Source organism: Lygodium microphyllum, chromosome 10 (assembly GCF_053477565.2).
Source record: "Lygodium microphyllum isolate KBCC chromosome 10, Lygodium_microphyllum_v1.1.10, whole genome shotgun sequence".
NCBI lineage: Eukaryota > Viridiplantae > Streptophyta > Polypodiopsida > Schizaeales > Lygodiaceae > Lygodium > Lygodium microphyllum.
The window spans coordinates 134605777-134626338 of record NC_141144.1 but is presented as its reverse complement, the minus strand read 5'-3'; the positions used below and the strand labels follow the sequence as shown (position 1 = coordinate 134626338).

Below are 20562 nucleotides of genomic sequence, written 5' to 3'. Positions count from 1 at the left end.
GGATGGCTTGTAATAAAGCAAATTTAACCTAGGCTTAGGAGTTAGACACATTAATTAGGGTTAACTATAAATAGTGGAGTATGGCCAAATGTGGGAACCCTTTTGATCATTTGAAATACAACTCCTTGTGGAGCTCTTGAGGTCACATCCTCCCACCATTCATGGAGGTGCATATCCATGTCCACCCTACTTGGAGGTGAGTATCCTTGTCCACCATTGTAGAAGGTGAGTATTCTACAGCAGCTTATCATCACTTGATTCTCAGCATACCATCTATTTCCCCATTTGTACATCTCATATGGAACATGGATCTTGGCTATGGCAGTAGCATTTCTTGTTATTGTCAGCATTAGATGTTAGATCTTGTGTATTTTCTTGTATGAGATGTCAGCTTTATTACAAATTCCATGAGTTTCTTCTCTTACACAGTAGGCATTGGCAAACACATTTTACTTTAAGATGATGATGAGTTGGCTTCTGCCTAGTGTGGACATTGAGAAGTGTGTAGCATCTTCCAACACGATTCTAGAAGCACATGTGGTAGAAACAGCTAGCATTTACAAAGGTTTCATTCTCATGGCTGGTCTCCCATTGTAAGTTTCCAATCCATAGTTGGTTGACACAAAATCGCAACAAGATGGGATATGTGTGCTTGGAGACACCAAGGCACTGTCTTCAGACCTGCAAGGCAGCCTAGTGGGTTTGGAGAGGGACTTGCAAGTTAATTCACGTAGAACTGATCTGGGCATGCATGGGGATCTTCCATTGGCAGTTAGTCACCATGGTATTTATTTCATAAGGTAGAGATGCAGGATATGATTATCAAGGCAAGTCCCTACTGATTGTGAGGCCTGGCCCAACCAGCAGATTTAAGAGCCTTTAGTGTTAGGATCAAATTCCAATCAAAGATCTAGGAGATTATTGGGAGCCTTTCAGGGTGGATATTTAGAAGGGTCACTGCTAGATGATCCCAGTCTGCATTCACATCCTCATCATCATTGGTGATGTCATGCCATGTGAGGAAAATCTCAGCTATGATTTACTACAAATTTTTGTGTGAATTGCACAACGGGTTTACTATTTTAACAAACTTTTCTCGTGGAAAATTTTACTTAGTATGCTGTTGGAAATGAAATCAAGCAGTTTCAAATGTATGCTAGACATACGTCTCAAAACAATTTAAGAATGTTTTTCTTTTAGTATTACATAAAGCAGTTTCTCATTGGAAAGACTTGTTAAATTTATAAGCTACATGACAAAGTGTGTGCCAGACTAAATCAAGTTATACACTCCTCATTTCAGCTCCATGAGAAGGCTAGAACCGAATTAGCAAAAAAATTAACATATGCATTGCAAGTTATTTTGGACCAAAAAGAAAAGGTACTAAAAAAGATACAATAACTGTGCATATGATAAGTGTTAGTCTTCTAAGCTCTAGCAATCATTGTGGATCAAATGATTACGCTAGGATGTCTTATCTTGTTATCTAATGTGAGAACCATAGGTCCATGTGCTTCCCCAATGTTAATTTCTCTGTGCTACAAACTTCATTACAGTGTGCAAAAAAGGGGGACTAGCGTTTTGCGGGGGCAGGGGGGTGGGGGGTGGGGAAGGGTGGGAGACAGGGTGACAAGGAGAAGATTAAGGAAGAAGGGAAGGGCAGGAAGAGGCAGTTGGTGAAGAGGCATGGGAGGCAGTAAAGGGGGACAGGCTGGAAGGAGGAAAAGAGGCAGGACTGATAGCCTATAGGGGATTGGTGGAGATTGGCAGAACCCAAAGGAAGCAATAGGGCTGAGAGGAGAATTGGCAGAAGGGAGGGAAATGATGAGAAAGAGTCAAGGGTGTGGAGAGATAGGGCAGCCATATGGGAGCATAAATAATGAAAGTGGAGAAGGTGCAGGCCAAAAGTGAGGGGGCACATGGATGGAAGCACAAAGAAGAAGAGGGGGGAAAGGCGCAGGCCAAAAGGGGAGGAACAGGGAGGAGGTTGTGAAGGCTGGAGCGAGGAGGAGGCTGGCAGCAGCACGACAGGGAACAATAAGCGGCAGAGGAGGAGAGGCAGATGTGGGCATGACTGGGCGACATGCGATACTGTAGGGGAGGAGGTCTACAATATCCCCCAAGCCCTGGGTAAGTGAGGCAGAGGGCTTGCAGAAGCACTTTGTTGGCAAGGGAAGCTTCCGTGGTGGCACCTCATTTCTCTCTACTTTACTGTACAACCAGACCTTCGACTTCTTGTTGGTTTGAAGGAGAAGTTTTCCCTGAATGAGTTGCATGGCACTTTGAGAAAACCAAGGCCATAGTTTTCAACATCTCTCTATAGTGGATTAGTCAACCACTGATACTGTTTACCTAGAGAGAGAGCTTGTAGAGAGCTAGGTTTTAAGTTGCTTTATTTGAGATTAAAACAATTTCTTTACCTTATTTTGTCAAAAAGAACTAGGTTTTAAGTTGCTTTTATGATAGACTAACATATTTTTATCGTACCGTACCTTAAAAATCTTAAGGCACCATTTAGTATTGTATTTTATCATACCATGCCGTACTGTACTTTATGTATCTAACAACCATGTATGCAACACTCAGGACACTAGTGTGTGTGCATGCTCACATACAGTTTCAAGAATCGTTGAACAATCTCTAGCTAGTGACACACTAGTCACTCCTACATTACTGCATGTGCACATATATAAGAGCCCTGTTGGGATAAAGGCCCGTTTGACCTCCGTGTATAGTACATGCACATTATTTAGTTGTACATGTGAATGCACCCTTACGTGCCCTAAGTATAAATACATTTTGTTCTTTGTGTAGCAACACATTGTTGGTACATTCAAATGATGGTAATTTCACTCTCCCTCTCTGACTCTCTCCAACCGTCACTCTCACTCCTCGAATTGCTGCACATCTATAGTTAACTCCAACAACTGGTATCAGAGCATAGAGTGCACACTTCCCAAGATCTGACGGGGTCAGCTAACAGAGCTGACAACCAGCAAACAGCTGTAGTTTCTGGCGATGACCAGCATGTCGGGCACAATGGCAGGCGAACAGTCTAGGCAGCAGTTGGGGGACCGGGCGGCAAGTCCAATGGGATGGCATGGGACCACACGGTACAGTGCGCAGCAGTTGGGTGACAGGGCAGTCGCGTGACAGGGTAGAGACAATTGGCAAACGTGACCAGTGCAGGGCTGACGCAGCGCGCAGCTGATGGGCGCGGCAGCTGACGGGAGCCACACAGCAGAACAGGCACCGCCAATCCTGACGGGTCAACGGATTTGTCATTCCATTTTTTTTATATATCAAAAACCATTATTTTCTTTAAAATCCCTTTGAAATTCCTTCCTCTAACCAGGGTTCACCCACAAGAGGCACAGATCTCAGATTTGTGCAAATTCGAGCTTGGAAATTTGGGGCTTTTCTCGGATTTTATCTCGTCCATGCCTGGCAGTGACATTCAAGTTAGAATTTGCAAACATTGCGTGTGGTGACCTCAATTAAATTGGGAATTTTACCAAATTTGTTAGAATTTTGCTCTTTTGAGTAAAATTTCTTGACATTGGATCCTAAAATTTAGGGCTTTTGATGTATTGGTAAAATTTTGCTCAGCTGGGTCAGATTGGCTGACATTTATGCACTTTTGGACCTGAAATTTTGGGGATTTGTGCAGAATTTGGTAAATTTCTGCATTTTCACCCGTGTGGTGGTTGGTTCATGTACAAACAATAGAGATTTATTTCTGGTTGGGAAGAACAGCAGTGTGTTTGCTGGTTCAGCTTGTGCTTTTGCAATTTAGGGGCATTTACTCTTGTGTTCATGATAAAATTGTTGCAACTTCTTCGAGTTCAGACATCAAGGGTTTGATGGAAATCAAACGGTTTGATGGCCATGGCTTTGACCTTTGGAAAGACCATATGCAGGGCACCTTGTTCCTAAAGGATTGTGAGGATGCTTTGCAGGAAGATAAACCCACACTAATGACTAATGCAGATTGGGCTAGAGTCAACAAAAAGGTCATGGCTTACATTAAGATGGGTGTCACTAATGACATCTTGACAAACATTAAGGGTTTAGATATAGGTTATGCAATATGGGAGGAGCTGAAAACTACCTATGAGATCACCACATCTATTAATCAAGTGCATTTAATGCGCAAGTTGGTGAATATGTGATTGGATGAGTCAAAGCCTGCAGTTGAGCACTTGAGTGCATTTACAGGCTAATGTATTATGTACAGTTGATTATGATGTCCTTGTATGTCACATGTAGAATATGCAAATTACCAAGGCTGATGTGATTGATGCACTTTTATCAGTTGATGATGGTGTCACTCAGAATTGGATTGTACACTCTGGTGCCTCTTTCTATGTAACTCCTTGCTTGGAGTGTTTTGTTGTGTTCAATGTAGCCAATTATGGAAAGGTGTATCTTGGAAATAACCATGCTTGCAACATTGATGGGATTGGCACTGTACACTTGTCTTTAGACAATGGGCAAGAGCTTGTGTTAAAAGATGTCAAATATGTGCTTGGCATTAAAAAGAGTTTACTATCTATTGGTCAGCTTGAATTGCATGGTTACACTACACTGTTTAGTAGTGGATTGTAGAAAGTGAAAAAGGGTTCCATGCTGATTGCAAAAGGAACCAAGAATGGCACTTTGTATTGTTTGCACTGTAAAGCTTTGAACGGCAAGTTTCTTGCAATTGCTGAAATTGGTAGTCACTTGGAGTTATGGTATAAGAGATTAGGCCATATGAGCCAGAAAGGACTCAATGTCCTTACCTCTCTGAAGCGGGTTGATGGAAAAGGCTCTAAACTTGACTTTTGTAATGAGTGTCAGTTTAGAAAGCAAATAAAAATTTCATTTTACTTTGGTGTTTCTCGTAAGTCCAATGTCTTGGACTTAGTGCATTCTGATGTATGTAGTATGCCCGTGAAATCATTGGGTGGTGTTGCATATTTTATCTCCTTTATTGATGATTGTTCAAAAAAGAATTGGGTATACCTGTTGAAAAAGAAAAGTGTAGTGTTTGTTGTCTTTAAAACTTTTCATGCATTTGTGACCACTCAAATAGGTAGAAAGCTAAAATGCTTCATTTACGCATATTTGGCTATGATGCTTTTGTGGATGTTAGAGATGAGCTGAGGAACAAACTTGACCCAAAATCCACCAAAGGCATTTTCATGGGCTATGGTGATGAGGGTGAATTTGGCTACAGAGTGGTTACCTCAGTCCAAGAAAATTATTCGCAGCTGTAATGTTGTGTTTAATGAGGCAAAACTACTGAAAGGTACTTTAGCCTGTAATGAAGTGTTAATCCCAACACGAAGAAAGCAAAAGGAAATAAAAAAGATGCAAGGCAAAGGCGGAAAAAAGGTAGCTCGGTTGAAGAAGGAAGAAGAGAAAAGGCCAAAAGCGCAAGGGCAACCTTAAAAATCCAAGGCAGCTGCAAAAGGGGAAAGGTGCATTTTAAAATACAAAGGCGCACCCTGAAACCTTGTAAAAGAGTGCCAGGCAATGGAAAATCCGGAAAGCTAAAATAAAAGACAAAGACAAAGGCCAAGGCAAGAGGAATGGAAGGCAAAGGCGCACCAGGAAAAGCGCAAGACAAAACTTGTATAAAAGAGTGCAAGCGCACCGCGGTTTAACTCAAGGAACGCCGAGCTCTCACCCGTGCAATTTGTAAATATAGATGGGCGGTGGAAAGGAAGCTAGGAAGATAGGACAATGGGAAAAAGGGCCTAGGCTACGGCTGGCCATGTAAAAAAGGGAAAAGAGGATGACCGCCCAAAAGGGATTTAGGGTTTTGTATATAAAGTTGAAAAGTGAATGAGAAGCTCATTTTTGTGTGTGGCAAAAAGTGGCTCTCCTCTTCTTCTTTTTCTTCTTCTTCTTCTTCTTGCTTGCTTGAGCTTGTGCTTGAGAGAGAGAGTGTGAGGAAGTGAGTGTGTGAGGGTGAGGGACCGTGGGGTGGAGAAGCTCTCCATCTCCTCTCTTCTTCTCTTCTCTTCTCTTCTCTTGTCTTGCTCGCGGCTATGGAGCTTGGAGCGTGGAGCTTGAGGATGGAGCTTGCTTGAAGCTTGCACTTGGATCGTGGAGCTACCGGAGTGTGCGGGAGAGGAGGTAACTCAAACGGCATGGAGGTAAGCTCACTACACCCGTAGATATGGATGGCACGTCGGCTATGTGAGAGGTAGCCATTAGTGCTTGGCTTGGAACACTTGAAACAATAAGCGGTCCGTGGGTCTTAGCGGTTGAGCGAAGGCTCCCACATTTTGGTTCTGTTGCCGGGACCAACGGATTCAAGCCTTGAACGCTTGCGCGCTTCGAATCGAGCATCAAAGTAAGGGTTTTCCCCCGAACCGGTGCTTGAGATAGGTAGGAAGTGAGGGGGTTGAAGATGGTATTCAATCTCCTTGGCAAGTAGGTTTTTACTTTCTTGAGATTTATGTTGTGAGATGGAGTAGTGTAGGTACTGCATCATCATATAGGTTTCTCTCTAATGAGATCAGACAATATGTGAGACTTGGACAAGTTCCATTGGTGGGAGACTTGAAAGCAAGGATGGTGAGTAAACAATGCACTGCCTTTGATTTTGAGGGTGATCCTGTACAATTGCCTGCAATAGAGAACATCTATGGATCACAGAGAGTATCTATGGACATTAAGGCTGTCACCCACTATGGTTGAGAGGCATTGGAGCTAAGATCACGGCACCGTCTCCTCATCTGTCGTGCGATGAGGAGGGTTCCATAGTGAGGCGGGCATACATGCTTCCTACATGGAGGATGAGCAGCACAATGGAATACATATTGGGATCATAGGAGATACCCCAGCTTATGTAAGGGAATTCTGGGGCAAAGAAAAAATGCATATCAACACACATAATAACACAATCTGATGAATGCTCAATGAGAGAAATGATGTATTAAAATGCATATCAACGCACATAACAACACAATCTGATGAATGCTCAATGAGATAAAGGTTGTATTGAAATGAAGAGAACATACAAATGGGCCACTGACCTCCTTGTCTTGAGGACCAAGGCTGGTGGGGAGCTGGATCAGGCGACACCAGAAATGGCTCCAAGAATGTGCCATCCCTTAGACATATCCCAAACGCAGCAGCAGGAGTCTGGGAGTCGGCCAATGATGATGTGACAGCCTGTGAATTGTTGAAATGATGGCAACAGTCATTGAAGATGCAAAACACAGGCACAAAAGGCAAAAGCCAGCAGCATGTTGCTGAGGAAGGGCAGCCACGGGCAGCAGGCAGCAAAACACAGGTATGGGCAGCCACAATCAGCCAGCAGCATACCCAAACCAGCAATGTCTTCACCTAAAGTAGGATGGTCAGTAGCAGCTCCCTCTGGTGACAAATGAAATGTTGGTGTTGAGGGCAGCAGGAGGTTGTTGTGATGGTTGGGGGCAAAACATTTGAAGCAATAGTGATGCAATGACTTGTAAAGATGATGGCCATGGAAAGTGTGGGAATAAAGGGATGAAGAGTGGCAGCTCACTTCTTGTCCTTTTATAGAAAATTTTGAGCCATTATCTTCTTGGGGCTCTTTTGTAGTTTTATTGGGCCAAAATTTTGAGCTTAATTTAGGCCTTGATTTTACTTGCTCAAGACACTGTCTCAAGCCCAAAAAGGTGCCCAACAGAAAAGCAAGAGTAACTCCACCTTGATCCACCCAAAAGGTCCTGCCCCAAGGAGGCCAAGGTCTCAGGCCAAGGGTGTCATTTAGGACTGCCTAAGGGCCTACTAGGATCCCAGAGGCTAAACACTAGAAGGATATGGCAACTTAGAAGTAGGAATCTGGAATTTGACTTGCATACCTGTAGTGCAGAGTCAAAAGTTTGAGGGAAGCCCTATGCCTATACTTTGAGCTATGTACATGCACCTTTGAACCATGCCTTACCTTGGGTCCCTGAGCTTCTCATAGACCATTTGATGACCATGCTTGTGTTACATGTCTCTCATTTATGTATCTCCTTTCCAGAATCAATGTATAGGATTAGACACTGCTTCTTTGAGGCAAGACCTTCCCATTTCCATTTTTTTTGTGTATTTCATGTCATGGGTTCAACCATCCATGGCCTGAAGGGCAGTTTGTTAGTTATTTTGATACACACCCGCATGCGTGAACACACCTTAGGTGTGGTGTGTGAACATACCTTTCGTGTGTAAGTGTGTGTCAAATGTGTGAACACCTTTTACACCTCCTAGCTTTAAATAAGGGTCAAAGGTTTGGGGTAAGGCCTAGGCCTATATAACGAGGCCCTAAGCTTTGTACTTTCATGATTCAACCTATCACATCATTTTATCTTCCTTGGTGTATGTGCTCTCTCTCTCTCTCTCTCTCCCACCGACCCCAAAAAAAATACGAAGCTTTATCCACCATAGCCTATTGGTCACACATGCAAGTTCCATACCTAACAAGTATATCGCAACCTTTCCTTGTAGACTTTTAGATGAGATTGGAGGACAGCTTTAGACTATGATAGATTTCCCTCTTTCTCTAGTTTCTAGCACACAAGAGCTGAGTAATTGATGCATGGCTTGGTTATGGTAGAGACCATGTCCCTTGTGCTAGATGTGGGCAGCATAAGGAGACACAAAGGCATTGCATATGGGATTGCCGAAGGGCTCAAGAGGTCTAGAGGACAGCCCTTAGGATGGTGTTTCATGGCATTGTAGACTCTATAATTTCTGTGGAGGATGGCTGCTTGGGTCACACACAAAGACCTAGCTTGTGGATATGAGGATAGGGTTGTCATGCCTATCTTGTTTTAGGGCAACTTGTGAGAACAATTATCATGCCAGATTTCTCACAGATAGTGTGGACTCGGGGGCATTGTCATAGATGGGAGCTCATACCAAGCATTATTGCTTGGTACATATGGATAGCCAGATGTAGCTAGGCTATTGATTTTTTGGACATATCTAGTGTGGAGACTCTTCAAGATCTGGATAAAGATTGTGCATACTCTCCATCAGAAGGGGGAGAGGATACAGGGTGGTTCAGAGACTATGAGGAGGAGGACAGATGCTTTTCTCAGGACATGGGATTCTAGTACTTGCTGAGGACATGGTCTCACATTATAGACCTCGCGACTGGTTATTCTTTCAAACTTTGTAATAAATTCCCTTTGTTACTTATTTTTTGATATGGAAGTCCATTACAGGGTGCATTTTGCCTTGGGATATTCTGTTGTCCTGTTACTAGAATTTTTTCTTCTCTGGAAAAAAAAGGCTTATTTTTGGTAGCAAGTCAAATGCACCCCCAATCCTCTATAAGTAGGAACCTATGTGAGTGCGTCCTCATCCCACTTTCATTATTTCAGCTTGCTGTCATAAGCCTTCAGTTCAGCCATTGCTGTCTACACCCCTCCACTGGCAAATACCTTGGTTCATGGTGCTGTCTCAACTGTCTGTGCAATCCACCAGCTAGGCTACCTGATGTGGAGTGCTTCCCTCGCATGCACATTGCCATTGCTGCCTACACCCCTCCACTGGCAAATACCTTGGTTCGATGTGCTGTCCCAACTGTTTGTGCAATCCACCAGCTAGGTGACCTGATGTGGAGTGCTTCCCTCGCATGCGCATTGCCAGAAAAACCGCACCTAGCTGTTTCATGCACGTTTCCAGCCAGGCGACTTGTTCTGGATCAGTTCTCTGCTGCATTTTCAGCATCCTTCACTGCTGCCAGCTGTCTGGGGTCAGTCAGCTGCCGTTCATTATCAGACACCTTGTTTTTTGCTGCTGATTCATACCACCTAGCATCTAGTGACCATCCTGTAGCTGTTGCCTATGGTATACAGTTTGAGTTTTGTTGATTCATCTTCTGATCAGCTACACTTCTATTTTTAGCAGTTAGGCTGACCCTCCACTACTGTCACTTCCCAACATCCTCAGAGAATGCCTACTGTGCTTCTAGATCTATTCATGATACAATGCACTCTTGGAGCTGTCATCAATGTCGCCAAATCCTCTTCTAGCTCACCTCATCCCTAGTCTAGGCAAGGCACAAAGGTTTGAGGCTCATTGTATCATACCAGCATACACTTTTGATTATTTATTCATTCATTTCTACACTTTGAGTTCTCTTCATGTTGAGTTCTACTGCTTGCAGTGTTTGTTGTACATTTTGAGTTCTCTCCTTGCTCAAGTATTCCTTTACATGGTATTAGAGCTATGTACATGAGCTATGTACGCTCAAAGATACCTTAGACTTGATTTGGAAGCTTGACATTGAAGAGAACTAAAAACGCAGAAAGAGAAGATGTCCCCATCTCCAAAGCAATCTCCTTAAGAGCTAACTTCTTGAGTGCCAACACTTACCTCCACGGAGTCTCTGAGAGACCGGCAACCTCTTGAAATGCAAACTCCTCCCAACATCATTCTAGGTATTTCTACCTAGAAGATATATTCACTTATTGTCAAAGAATATGTTGAATTCATTAGGAGGAGAGTAAAGGGACATCATGAAGAGATATGCTTACCTCTGTGTTGGGTTTCACTCACGCCTACGCTCACAGAGGAGTGTCGGTGATCAGTAGGACACCGGGGCACTTTTTACTCTTTGTAAGAGAGGTTTTTTCCCCTAGATTTATTCTCTTTATTTTATGTGTCTATGTTACACATTTACGGGCACTTATCGTGTTGCACACACTTCGGGTGTGAACACCCTCTTACAACCCTAAGGTTTAAGGGTTGTACCTTGTACTTTCATCTTACAGTTTCAGTCTATTGCATTGGGTGTCATGCTTCACTCTCTCCACACTATCTATTACACTCTCAGTTGAGCTTCAATCCTCTCCACCTTCTCACATTTGGTATCAGAGCAGCCGGCTCCCTTTTGCGCCAATCAGCTAGAGCTGCCATCTCAGAAGTCCGACTCTGCAGCTTCCCTACACCTGAGCCACCTCAGCCCAGCGCTGCGCCAGCCTGAGCAGCTGTCGTCCAGCCTGTTTGTGCTCCTGCTGCACCACTCATGTCCTCTACTGCCGTCCCTCTGCAGTCGCCTCCAGTCCGCCCCCAGCGCCAGCTGTTGTGCCTGCCTGTGGCGCCCCTGTTCTGTGTGCAGTCCGCCAGCACTGTGCTTGCCTACACCGCCCCTGATCTGAAGCGGCACCTACTACATACAACTGCAGCTCATCCTGCACCTTTGGCCAGCCACCACGATTGCAACACCTCCAGCTTGACCAGCACTGCTTCTAGCTTGAGCAGCACTATCTCCAGCTGACCAGCACCACCTGCCACTAGCACGATTGTGACTGCTCCAGACTCTAGTAAGCTCCTGCCACCGCTAGGTACAATTTGTCAAAGTAAATATATTGTTTATCCCAAATTTATCTCTGGAACAGAGGCTTCTGCCTAGGCAGGCACAACAATTTGAATACGTGTCTAGGACACGATTGATGCAAAAATTTCTTAGCAAATCAGTCAAGAACTTTGGGGCTTTTTATTTTTGTGAAGACATTGGTACATGCAGAGTAATTTCAGTCTGAGATAGACTATTTTTAAGCATTTTGGGGCAAGAAATTTTGGGCCGTTTGCTTCTACAGTGTTGCTAAGCATTAAATGCATCTTGCACTGCATGCATTACAGACAGTTTTGACAGAGTGAACTTCAGTTTGCTAATTATAGCAACCTATTGGCTGTAATTTTTGGAAATTTTGAGATTTCCAATTTGGTGGTCTAGCTTGGACATTGCTCTTTTACTCTTTTTGGCATTGATTATCGTGGCAAATCAGGGAGGTGATGTATTTACCTATGTACCCAAGGAGGACAGGTTGGATGCTAACAACTATTCACTCTGGTCCTTCATGATGAAGAATATGTTGATTGCGAAGAATCTTTGGGACTACGTAAGCGGAGAAGAAGTTAGGCCCAAAGTTGTGGCTCCTACTACTCCTCCTCCAAGAGGACCTGGACAATGAGCAACTTAGCCTGCTCCACTTCAGCCACTACCTCAACGATCAGTAGCTCAAAAGGCATGAGATACATGGGATGCACAAGCTTTGTCGCTGATTGCATTGGCAGTTCAGCGGTCTATTATCCCTCACATTTGGTATGCACATTCTTCACGAGAAGCATGAAAGAGCTTAAGACACTGAAGATGGATGAGGGCGATTCTATGCAAGATCACCTCAACAAAATTCAAGACTTGTGTGAGCAGCTTATGAATGTTGATGAGTATTGCTCAAATGCAAAGTTTATATCTACTACATTGAATTCATTGCCACCGTTGTACTTGGCCTTTCATACAGCCTTGAACCTCACCATGAGGATTGCCTCATAGCCGATTACTTTTCTTCAACTGGCAATTTGCTCTTAGAGGAGCAAACAAGAAGAAACAATGGTGTGGATGTTATAGCCTCTGAGCAAGCTTTTATGGCATAACAGAAGAGCAAGGGTAGCCAAGCAAAGAATGCTCCACAGAGCTTTGGAAATTCAGGCACTTCACAAGGTAATAAGAAACAAGGGGACACGCAAACCAAGAAGGACAAATGCCATTATTGCAATAAGCCAGGCCACTACATCACTGAGTGTAGAAAGCGCATAGCCAAGGAGGAGTTAGGAATGTTTGTTTCTAATACTCCTTCCACTACTACTGAGTCAGCATCCTTTGTTGCAGACAGGGATTATTATTTTTATACATGCAGTTATGACTTTTCTTAGGTTGATAGAGCATTTAGCTCTATTGAGGATGCAGGCACTTGGTTTTTTGACAGTGGTGCTTCTAGGCACATTACATCTGGCAGAGATTTATTTACTTTTTTTGGTGCAACTCCAGTTGGCAAGTCTGTACAGTGTGCCAACAATGCATCATACCCTCTTAGAGGTATTGGGGAGATTGTGCTCACAGCCATTGATGGCTTTATTCTCTGCCTACAGGATGCTTTGTTTGTGCTAGTTATATAGAAGAATTTGTTATCTATTTCTTCTTTGGCACGTATGATAACAAATGCATGGTGCGAGATAAGGAACATATGGCTTTGGTCTTGAATGGTACTCTATGTCATTGGTTATTTGAGTTGGATACTCTTTTAGTTGATCAGTCAACATATTTAGTGTCCACTCTTACTCTTGCTATGTTACAGGTGGAGTTATGGCATGCTTGCATGGGGCATATGAACTATGATAGCTTGATGCTCTTACAGCGTACACAGATGCTAGATGGATTACCTCTTTTGGAGAGATCTCTTGAGCACTTATGTAAGGGATGTATTTTGCGAAAAATACATCGGTTTTTGTTTTCCCGTGATGTTTTTTTAGAGTCACAGCCAAGTTACAGTTAGTACACTCAGATGTATGTGGCCCTTTGCAGACAAAGTCATTGGGTAGATGTTACTATTTTGTGACTTTTATTGATGACTTTACTCACTTCTGTTGGGTCTATTCTTTAGTGAAAAAGTCAGAATTATATGATGCATTTTTTATTTTTATAGCACTTGTTGAGAACCAATTTGGCTATAAAGTAAAGACTCTCCGTTCGGACCGAGGGGGGGAATATATGTCCTCTATGCTGAATTCTTTTTTGAAGCAGAAGAGCATTGTTCATTAGTTCACTACTGCTTATACTCCACAGCAGAATGGGGTTGCAAAGAGGAAGAATCAGTTTGGGATGGTGAGCTTGCCACACAGTTCTTGGATGGAAGCCGTTAGCCATGTTTTGAACAAATGCCCCACCAAAGCATTAAAGAATGTCATGCCTTTTGAGGCTTGAAACACCCGAAAACCTTCTGTTGGGCACTTTTTTACTTTTAGGTGTCTTGCATATGCACACATTCCCAAGGTACTTAGAAAAAAGTTGGATAACAAGGCTGTCAAATGCATTTTTGTGGGGTATAATAGTGAGAGCAAAGGATATAGACTATATGATCGTGTCTCCAAAAAGGTATTTGTCAATAGGGATGTACTTTTCGATGAAAAATCAAAATTATCCCTTGCTGGTTTTGGCACATATCAGACTGCCAGTGATGTATTTGAAGGGCTGTTGCCCATTTCATTTGGTGATTCAGCTAGAATTTCAACAAGTGAACATAATGTTCAACCAACTGCTCCATTGGGAAATGTAGAAAATCAGCCAATGACCTGAATATTCAGCAAAGTGCTGAATCTGAAATTCAACAAGAGCTTGTGCACAGTCAAGAGGCAAGACAAATGCCTAGATGGTATTTACAGACTATGAAAGATAGTCATTTGGATACTCCCATGGCTGGTTGTACTAAAAGGCAAGCTCATATGGATGATACTACTCATAGTATGGAGTTTGTTATGGCAGCAAATACAGTTGATGAGGAGCCTGAATGTTTTGAGGATGCACAACATAGTGTGCATTGGATAGTGGCAATGCAAGCTGAGTTCGATTCCATCATTTAGAATCAAACATGGGATTTAGTGTATTTGCCTATTGGGAAGAAAGCCATTGGAACAAAGTGGGTTTACAAGCTGAAAAGGAATGCAAATGGATCCATTAACAAATATAAATCGAGGCTTGTAGCCAAGGGCTATGCACAAAAGAAAGGCATTGACTATAAGGAGACATTTGCTCCTACCTCCCGCATGACTACCATCAGGTCTATGGTTGCTTTGGCTGCCCATTATGGATGGACTGTGCATTAGTTAGATATTAAGAGTGCATTTTTACATGGGGAACTTCATGAAGAAGTATATGTAAAACAGCCCATTGGTTTTACAGTTGAGGGATCAAAACACTTGGTTTGCAAGCTGAAAAAGGCTTGATATGGCTTGAAACAAGCTCCTAGAGCTTGGTACGCAAAGATTGATGCCTTTTTATTGAGCTAAGTTTTTATAAACAACTCATCAAAGTCTACCCTTTATGTATGTAAAGAGGAAGGGATCCATGCTGATCATTTGTCTATATGTTGATGACCTTTTGCTTACAGGGATACATGCTGATTATATTTCAGCATTTAAACAAAATTTGCAACAAACTTTTGAGATGTTAGACTTGGGGTCTTTGCATTATTACTTGGGCATTCAGTTCATACATGATGCTAGAGATATCGATTTATCACAGTCAAGATACATTGGTAAACTCCTTGAGAGGTTTGGCTTACAGGATTGCAAGCCAGTCTATACACCAATGGAACCTAGACTGAAGCTGTCATTGCATGATGACAGTGATTTGTTTGATATACACACATATGCTCCAGCAGTTGGATGCCTTATCTACCTAGCCCGGACATACAGTTTGTAGTTTCAGCCTTGAGCAGATATATGCATAGCCACGCATGTCACATTGGCAAGCTATCAAGCGTGTTTTCCATTACTTGCACGCTATGAGATCTCTTGGATTTCTTTATGCCAAGGGAGAACCACTGTACTTACATGCTTACAATGATTCTAATTGGGCTGATGATTATAATTCCCGTCACTCTACTAGTGGCAATTGTTTCTTTCTTGGCTCATCTTGCATATCTTGGCTTAGCAAGAAACAATCTACTGTTGCCACATTGTCATGTGAAGTTGAATACAAAGCAGCTTTCACTACCATAGTTGAATGTCTATGGGTTAGATGCTTGCTACATGATTTGGATGTAGTGTCACAGAACCCAGCGTTTCATGCACTCACGAAACACATTGAGATACATTATCACTTTGTCAGAGAGAGGCTACATGTAGGAGATATCAGCCTTGTCTATTGTCCTACCACCAATAATGTGGTAGACATCTTCACCAAAGCTCTTCCTCGTGACAAATTTGAAGCATTTCTCAATGCTTTAAATTTGATCTCCTTTAGTGTAGGACGACCCTTATATTTTGATCACTCTTCACTCCATGGGAGTTTTTTGGATTCCACTCACGCCTACGCTCACAGAGGTGTCAATAATCAATAGGACATTGGGATACTTTTTACTCTCCATACAAGAGGTTTTTTCCTCCAAATTTATTCTCTTTATTTTATGTGCCTATGTTACACATTTACGGGCACTTATCATGTTGCACACACTTCGGGTGTGAACACCCTCTTACAACCCTAAGGTTTAAGGGTTGTACCTTGGTGCTTTCATCTTACACTTTCAATCTATATCATGGGGTGTCGTACTTCACTCTCCACACTGTCTACTACACTCTTAGCTAAGCTTCGATCCTCTCCACCTCTCACACTCTGTTCATACATTGCTCTGACTCCTTCAGCATACTATCCAAATGATCACTTCTACAATCCAGAGGAAGGTGCAAAGCAACCTAGGATGGTGCTTTTGGGGATCCAAAACTCTCAACACAAGGAGGAGACACCAACATAGGATGCATATTGTTCTACAATCCAAACCCATCAAAATTGATGAAAGGTAAACAAGTTTGTATTTTCTAGTCCTCTATTTATCTCAATTAATATTCAGAATATGGGCACAAGTATTCATGATAACCTTGACTCGTACTGGCTCAAGGAAAAAAAGATTAGGTGACACATGTTGTTTGTTTACAGATTCGGGAGATGTTACTTTCGGTACATCATTGTACATACAAATCCAACCCATTCCACCCACTTCTTACACTCACATTCCACCCATCCCATCCTCTCATTTCACTACACGCATATCAATGCATCCGCTACTGACACAATACACCACAATGGAGAAAATAGAGTCCTTAGACTCACATCTCTTAGGAGCTTATACCATTTGCAACTTGATGGTGGAGGTGCATCGGCGGTGGGGGTATACCCCTCAAACTACACCCATACCAGAGGAAACAAAGTTCATAGACACACCTCTCTTAGGAGCTTATACCTATTTGTAACTTAATAGTGGAGGTGCATCAGTGGTAGGGCTATATCACACAAACCACAGGCCTTCAAGAATCTTTTCCCAAGGATTACCCATCCATGCTTGCTAGTCCCCCTAGTGTTGCTTAAATGGTTCCACAATTTGTATAAATATCTTTACCTAGTGGACCATGACTTTACTATCAAGTACCATAGCCTCAGTTGTTGGGCAAGCGCCCCAAGTCAACATGCCTATTCTTACGATGCTACATGTTGTACTAAGCTCTATTCATGCCTTTCCACCTCAATCCATATATGTGACACCTCATAGTTCTCATCACACCAGTGCATCTACTAAGAATGCATTCATTGATAAGACTTGTTTTAATGAGTGTAACTGTACTTCTTGGTCTAATTTGATGCGGCATGTATTGGGCTCCCAGTACTTGTGGGACCTTTTCAAGGGCTAAAACCCCAGTCTCTACTCTCTAAATTTCACACTCAAGATACAGTGTTTTGACCTAGCTTGTGATTGGTGGGAACACTTAATCAACTGCTATGCAACTTGGGATAGGATCCATTGTATCAACCTTGACCATGAGCTCAAAGATTTCAAAATCTCTAATGGGGTGACCTTAAGATCAAACTATTAGATTACTGGTGGTTACTCAGCCAAGTTTGCTACTGTCATACTTCCAAATTCCGATGATGACAAGGTTATCTTGTTCCTCAACAAGTTACCCCTCAAATATTTTAAGTTTATACAATAAGTGACCTCACAATCTATCATACCTACTTTCTATGAGTTTGAGTGTCAATTTGTTGTGTTATGCACAATTGTTTGACCAAGTTCATAGAGATCTATTGTTCCATCTACAAAGGGGACTATTATTTCCACTTCTCAAATTGGAAGCAAGGAAAAGGAAAAATGAAGAACAAAGACCAAAATGAAGACCAAAGTACTAGTGAGTCACAAGGAAACACATAGTCATAACTAAAAAACAAGATGATAGAATGTTCCAAAGAAAAATAGATAGTTCTAACATTGTTAAAATTATGTCCATTTCAATGGCAAGTATTGCTCAAAGCCAAAGGTAGACAATCCAAACACCCACCAAATTGACCTCAAACTCATCTGTAAGAGGAAACCTCCCTTAATGGAGACAAGGTAGCGGCCAACCAAGTACACATGGTCAACTGAGACCTCAAGGTCATGCCACTGCTGGTCAACCATCACAATCTACTCCTTTGTCAACTCCAAGGAAATCTTGAGGTCCACCTCATCTCCTTAAAGACATTCGAGATTGAGAGCTTGTTTCATATATGCAAGGTGCCTTCAAATAATTCTATTGTACATGCCTACTCGACATGTCCATGCCTTTGTTGGCCATCATGACATTTGGATAGTGAACAGTGGAGCCACGTATAATATGACTCTGCCAAAGGACTTGGATTTGACATTGATGAGGGCTTTATTGGACAATGCTTACTATGTCCCTTAGCTTGGGGTGAATCTCTGATTTGCCCGTCAAGTTTGTAGTTTGAGGAGAGCAATCTTCTTTATAACAACCTTGTTTGAGATAGTTAATGCCACGACTGACCTAGTGATTGTTCACAATGACATACAACTAATAGCCTATATTTGATAATGTAGTTTTATCCCAATCAACAATTAAAGGATTACAGTTTCACTGTATCCATGGCTTGGTTGTGGCCAAGAATCCTTTGTACAAGGAGTAACTTTGGCTTTTTCACTTAGGATACTATCACAAGGACATGAAATTTTATTGCTTTGCTTAGCATTTGGTTAAAAGTTAATCAAATGTGCAAATGTGACTTACACATGGAAGGTGCAAGTCAATTATTTCACAGTGTGGGACCCATGACCTCCAAATATCAATCGATGCCAAAGACAAAAGTTGTAATAAGCTATGATTGAGATGTATTAGATGGTACCCGATGTCAGATTCGGGCCTACACCAATTTATAAGCCACTAATGTTAGTAGTGACATTGGAGACTAGGCATTAATTGATTAATTAATGCCTGTCTAAGGATCAATAACTGCTCAAGGATACTTGGAACACAAATTGGCCTTGCCAATTTAGTTATTTGTTGGTGAAATTAATTTTTTGAGCACTAGAATAATTTTTAAATTAATTTTAAAATTAGTATAATGCAAGTAGCAAAAAGATTTTTGGGGGCTGGTAGAAGTCTATTCTAGCCATTGTGGGAGAGAAGGAGGTTGTTAGAGAGCAAGGAGATGCTACTGATGTGATTTGCAACCACCAGAGACTAGTCCTAAAGTAGATGATAGCAGTTTGGAGCCCCCCAGATGATGGTGACAACCACCCAAGATCCTTCTATTTTAGTTGACAACATATAGGAGGGGGCAATAGCCTTTTTGGTGATCCTAAGTTGTGGATGACAACTTTCATAGCTATTTGAGCATGACAACAATAGTTTGTAAGCCTTTCTCACAATCAAACTCTGAAGTTTCTCTCTTTACAACATTCTCTCTCTTCCTACAGCCATCTCTTAAGTTATCTTAGCAAAATCCAACCATTTGAGTTCAAAGGTGGAGATATTGGAAAACCTCTACTATAAACCCTAATTTACAATTGAAACTAGGGTTTGACAACTACCTCAAATGCGTGTTCAGAATTGAGAGTCTAGGGATTGAATATCAGCAACTGAAATTTAAAGAATTTCAAGGAGATTTAAGAGACTAGCCAGCCCACATCAAATTCTGGAATTAATCTATTTTTTTTGGAGCAAGGTGAAGGCTGAAACGAAGGGGAAAATTGGTTTTAAGGCTTGTTGGTCAGTTTTGACAATAAGAGGCACTTGGAGTTGTGAAAGAGATCAAAGAATCTTAGTTGCACTCCTTACATTTGTAGTAAAATCCAAAGAGATATTGCAAGGGGTGCCAATTTTGGGGCCAACAAGTTATCCATTATCCAAGATTAAAGCAGTAAAGTGTGCATTTTATGCTTGCTAAAATTGTTGATTACTCAGGCCATTATAACCCTCTCCAAGGAGGACGACTTCCTTGGGTACAACTCTCTCCATGAGTTGTTGTGCCATCAAATGGTTGAGAGCCTTCCACACGTAAAACTGTCCAAGGTGTATGCAATGTGTATCAACTTGGGAAATATCACCACATCCTCAAAGCTTTCTATCCATAGAGCTAAGGGACCCCTTTGGTTTATTCACATTGACCTTAATGGCCAATCATCCATTGTTGCCAGAAATAGAGCATAGTATTACTTTCTATTTGTGGATAATTTTCAAGATACGTATGGGTTTAAGTTCTTAAAATCTAAATCAGTTAGATACTTCTCCACATGATTGTATTAAGTGCAAAATCAGATGGGTGTTTGTATTGGAGTATTGAGGAGGATAATGGTGGTGAGTTCATCTCCCATGAGTTCTCCAAGTTGCTACGAGAGCGTAGCCTCTATTGCCAACTCACCTCTACCAACTTTCCTACATAGAATGAAGTGGAGCATAGGAACTAGTAGTTTTGAGTAAGGTATTCACTGTGTGTTTACAACAAAGCTCCTTGAGTATCTTTGGTCAAAATTTGCTAACACCTCAATGTACCTTCTCGATAACAGCGATCCCTCATAAGACCTAGGCTTTCCACAACACTCAACCTTTAATATCCCACCTTGATGTCTTTGGGAGTCGCGCATACACACATACTCTTAATGACAAGATGGGTAAGCTCATGCTCAAAGAAGAGATCTTGATATTCATAGGCCACTCTTCATAAGCTAGGGCCTATTGGTGTATGATCCTAAAGCCCAG

The 20562-nt window shown here is 42.0% G+C and overlaps 1 protein-coding gene across 1 annotated transcript in view; it reads left to right on the top strand.

Moving 5' to 3' along the window:
• The window catches only part of LOC148030590 (uncharacterized), a 153387-nt gene that overhangs the window by 97862 nt on the left and 34963 nt on the right, over positions 1-20562 (top strand). The window contains exon 8 of the mRNA XM_087687283.1: positions 1303-1380. Within this exon, the coding sequence (XP_087543409.1) occupies positions 1303-1380 (78 nt within the window). The remainder of the gene's footprint in view (positions 1-1302; positions 1381-20562) is intronic.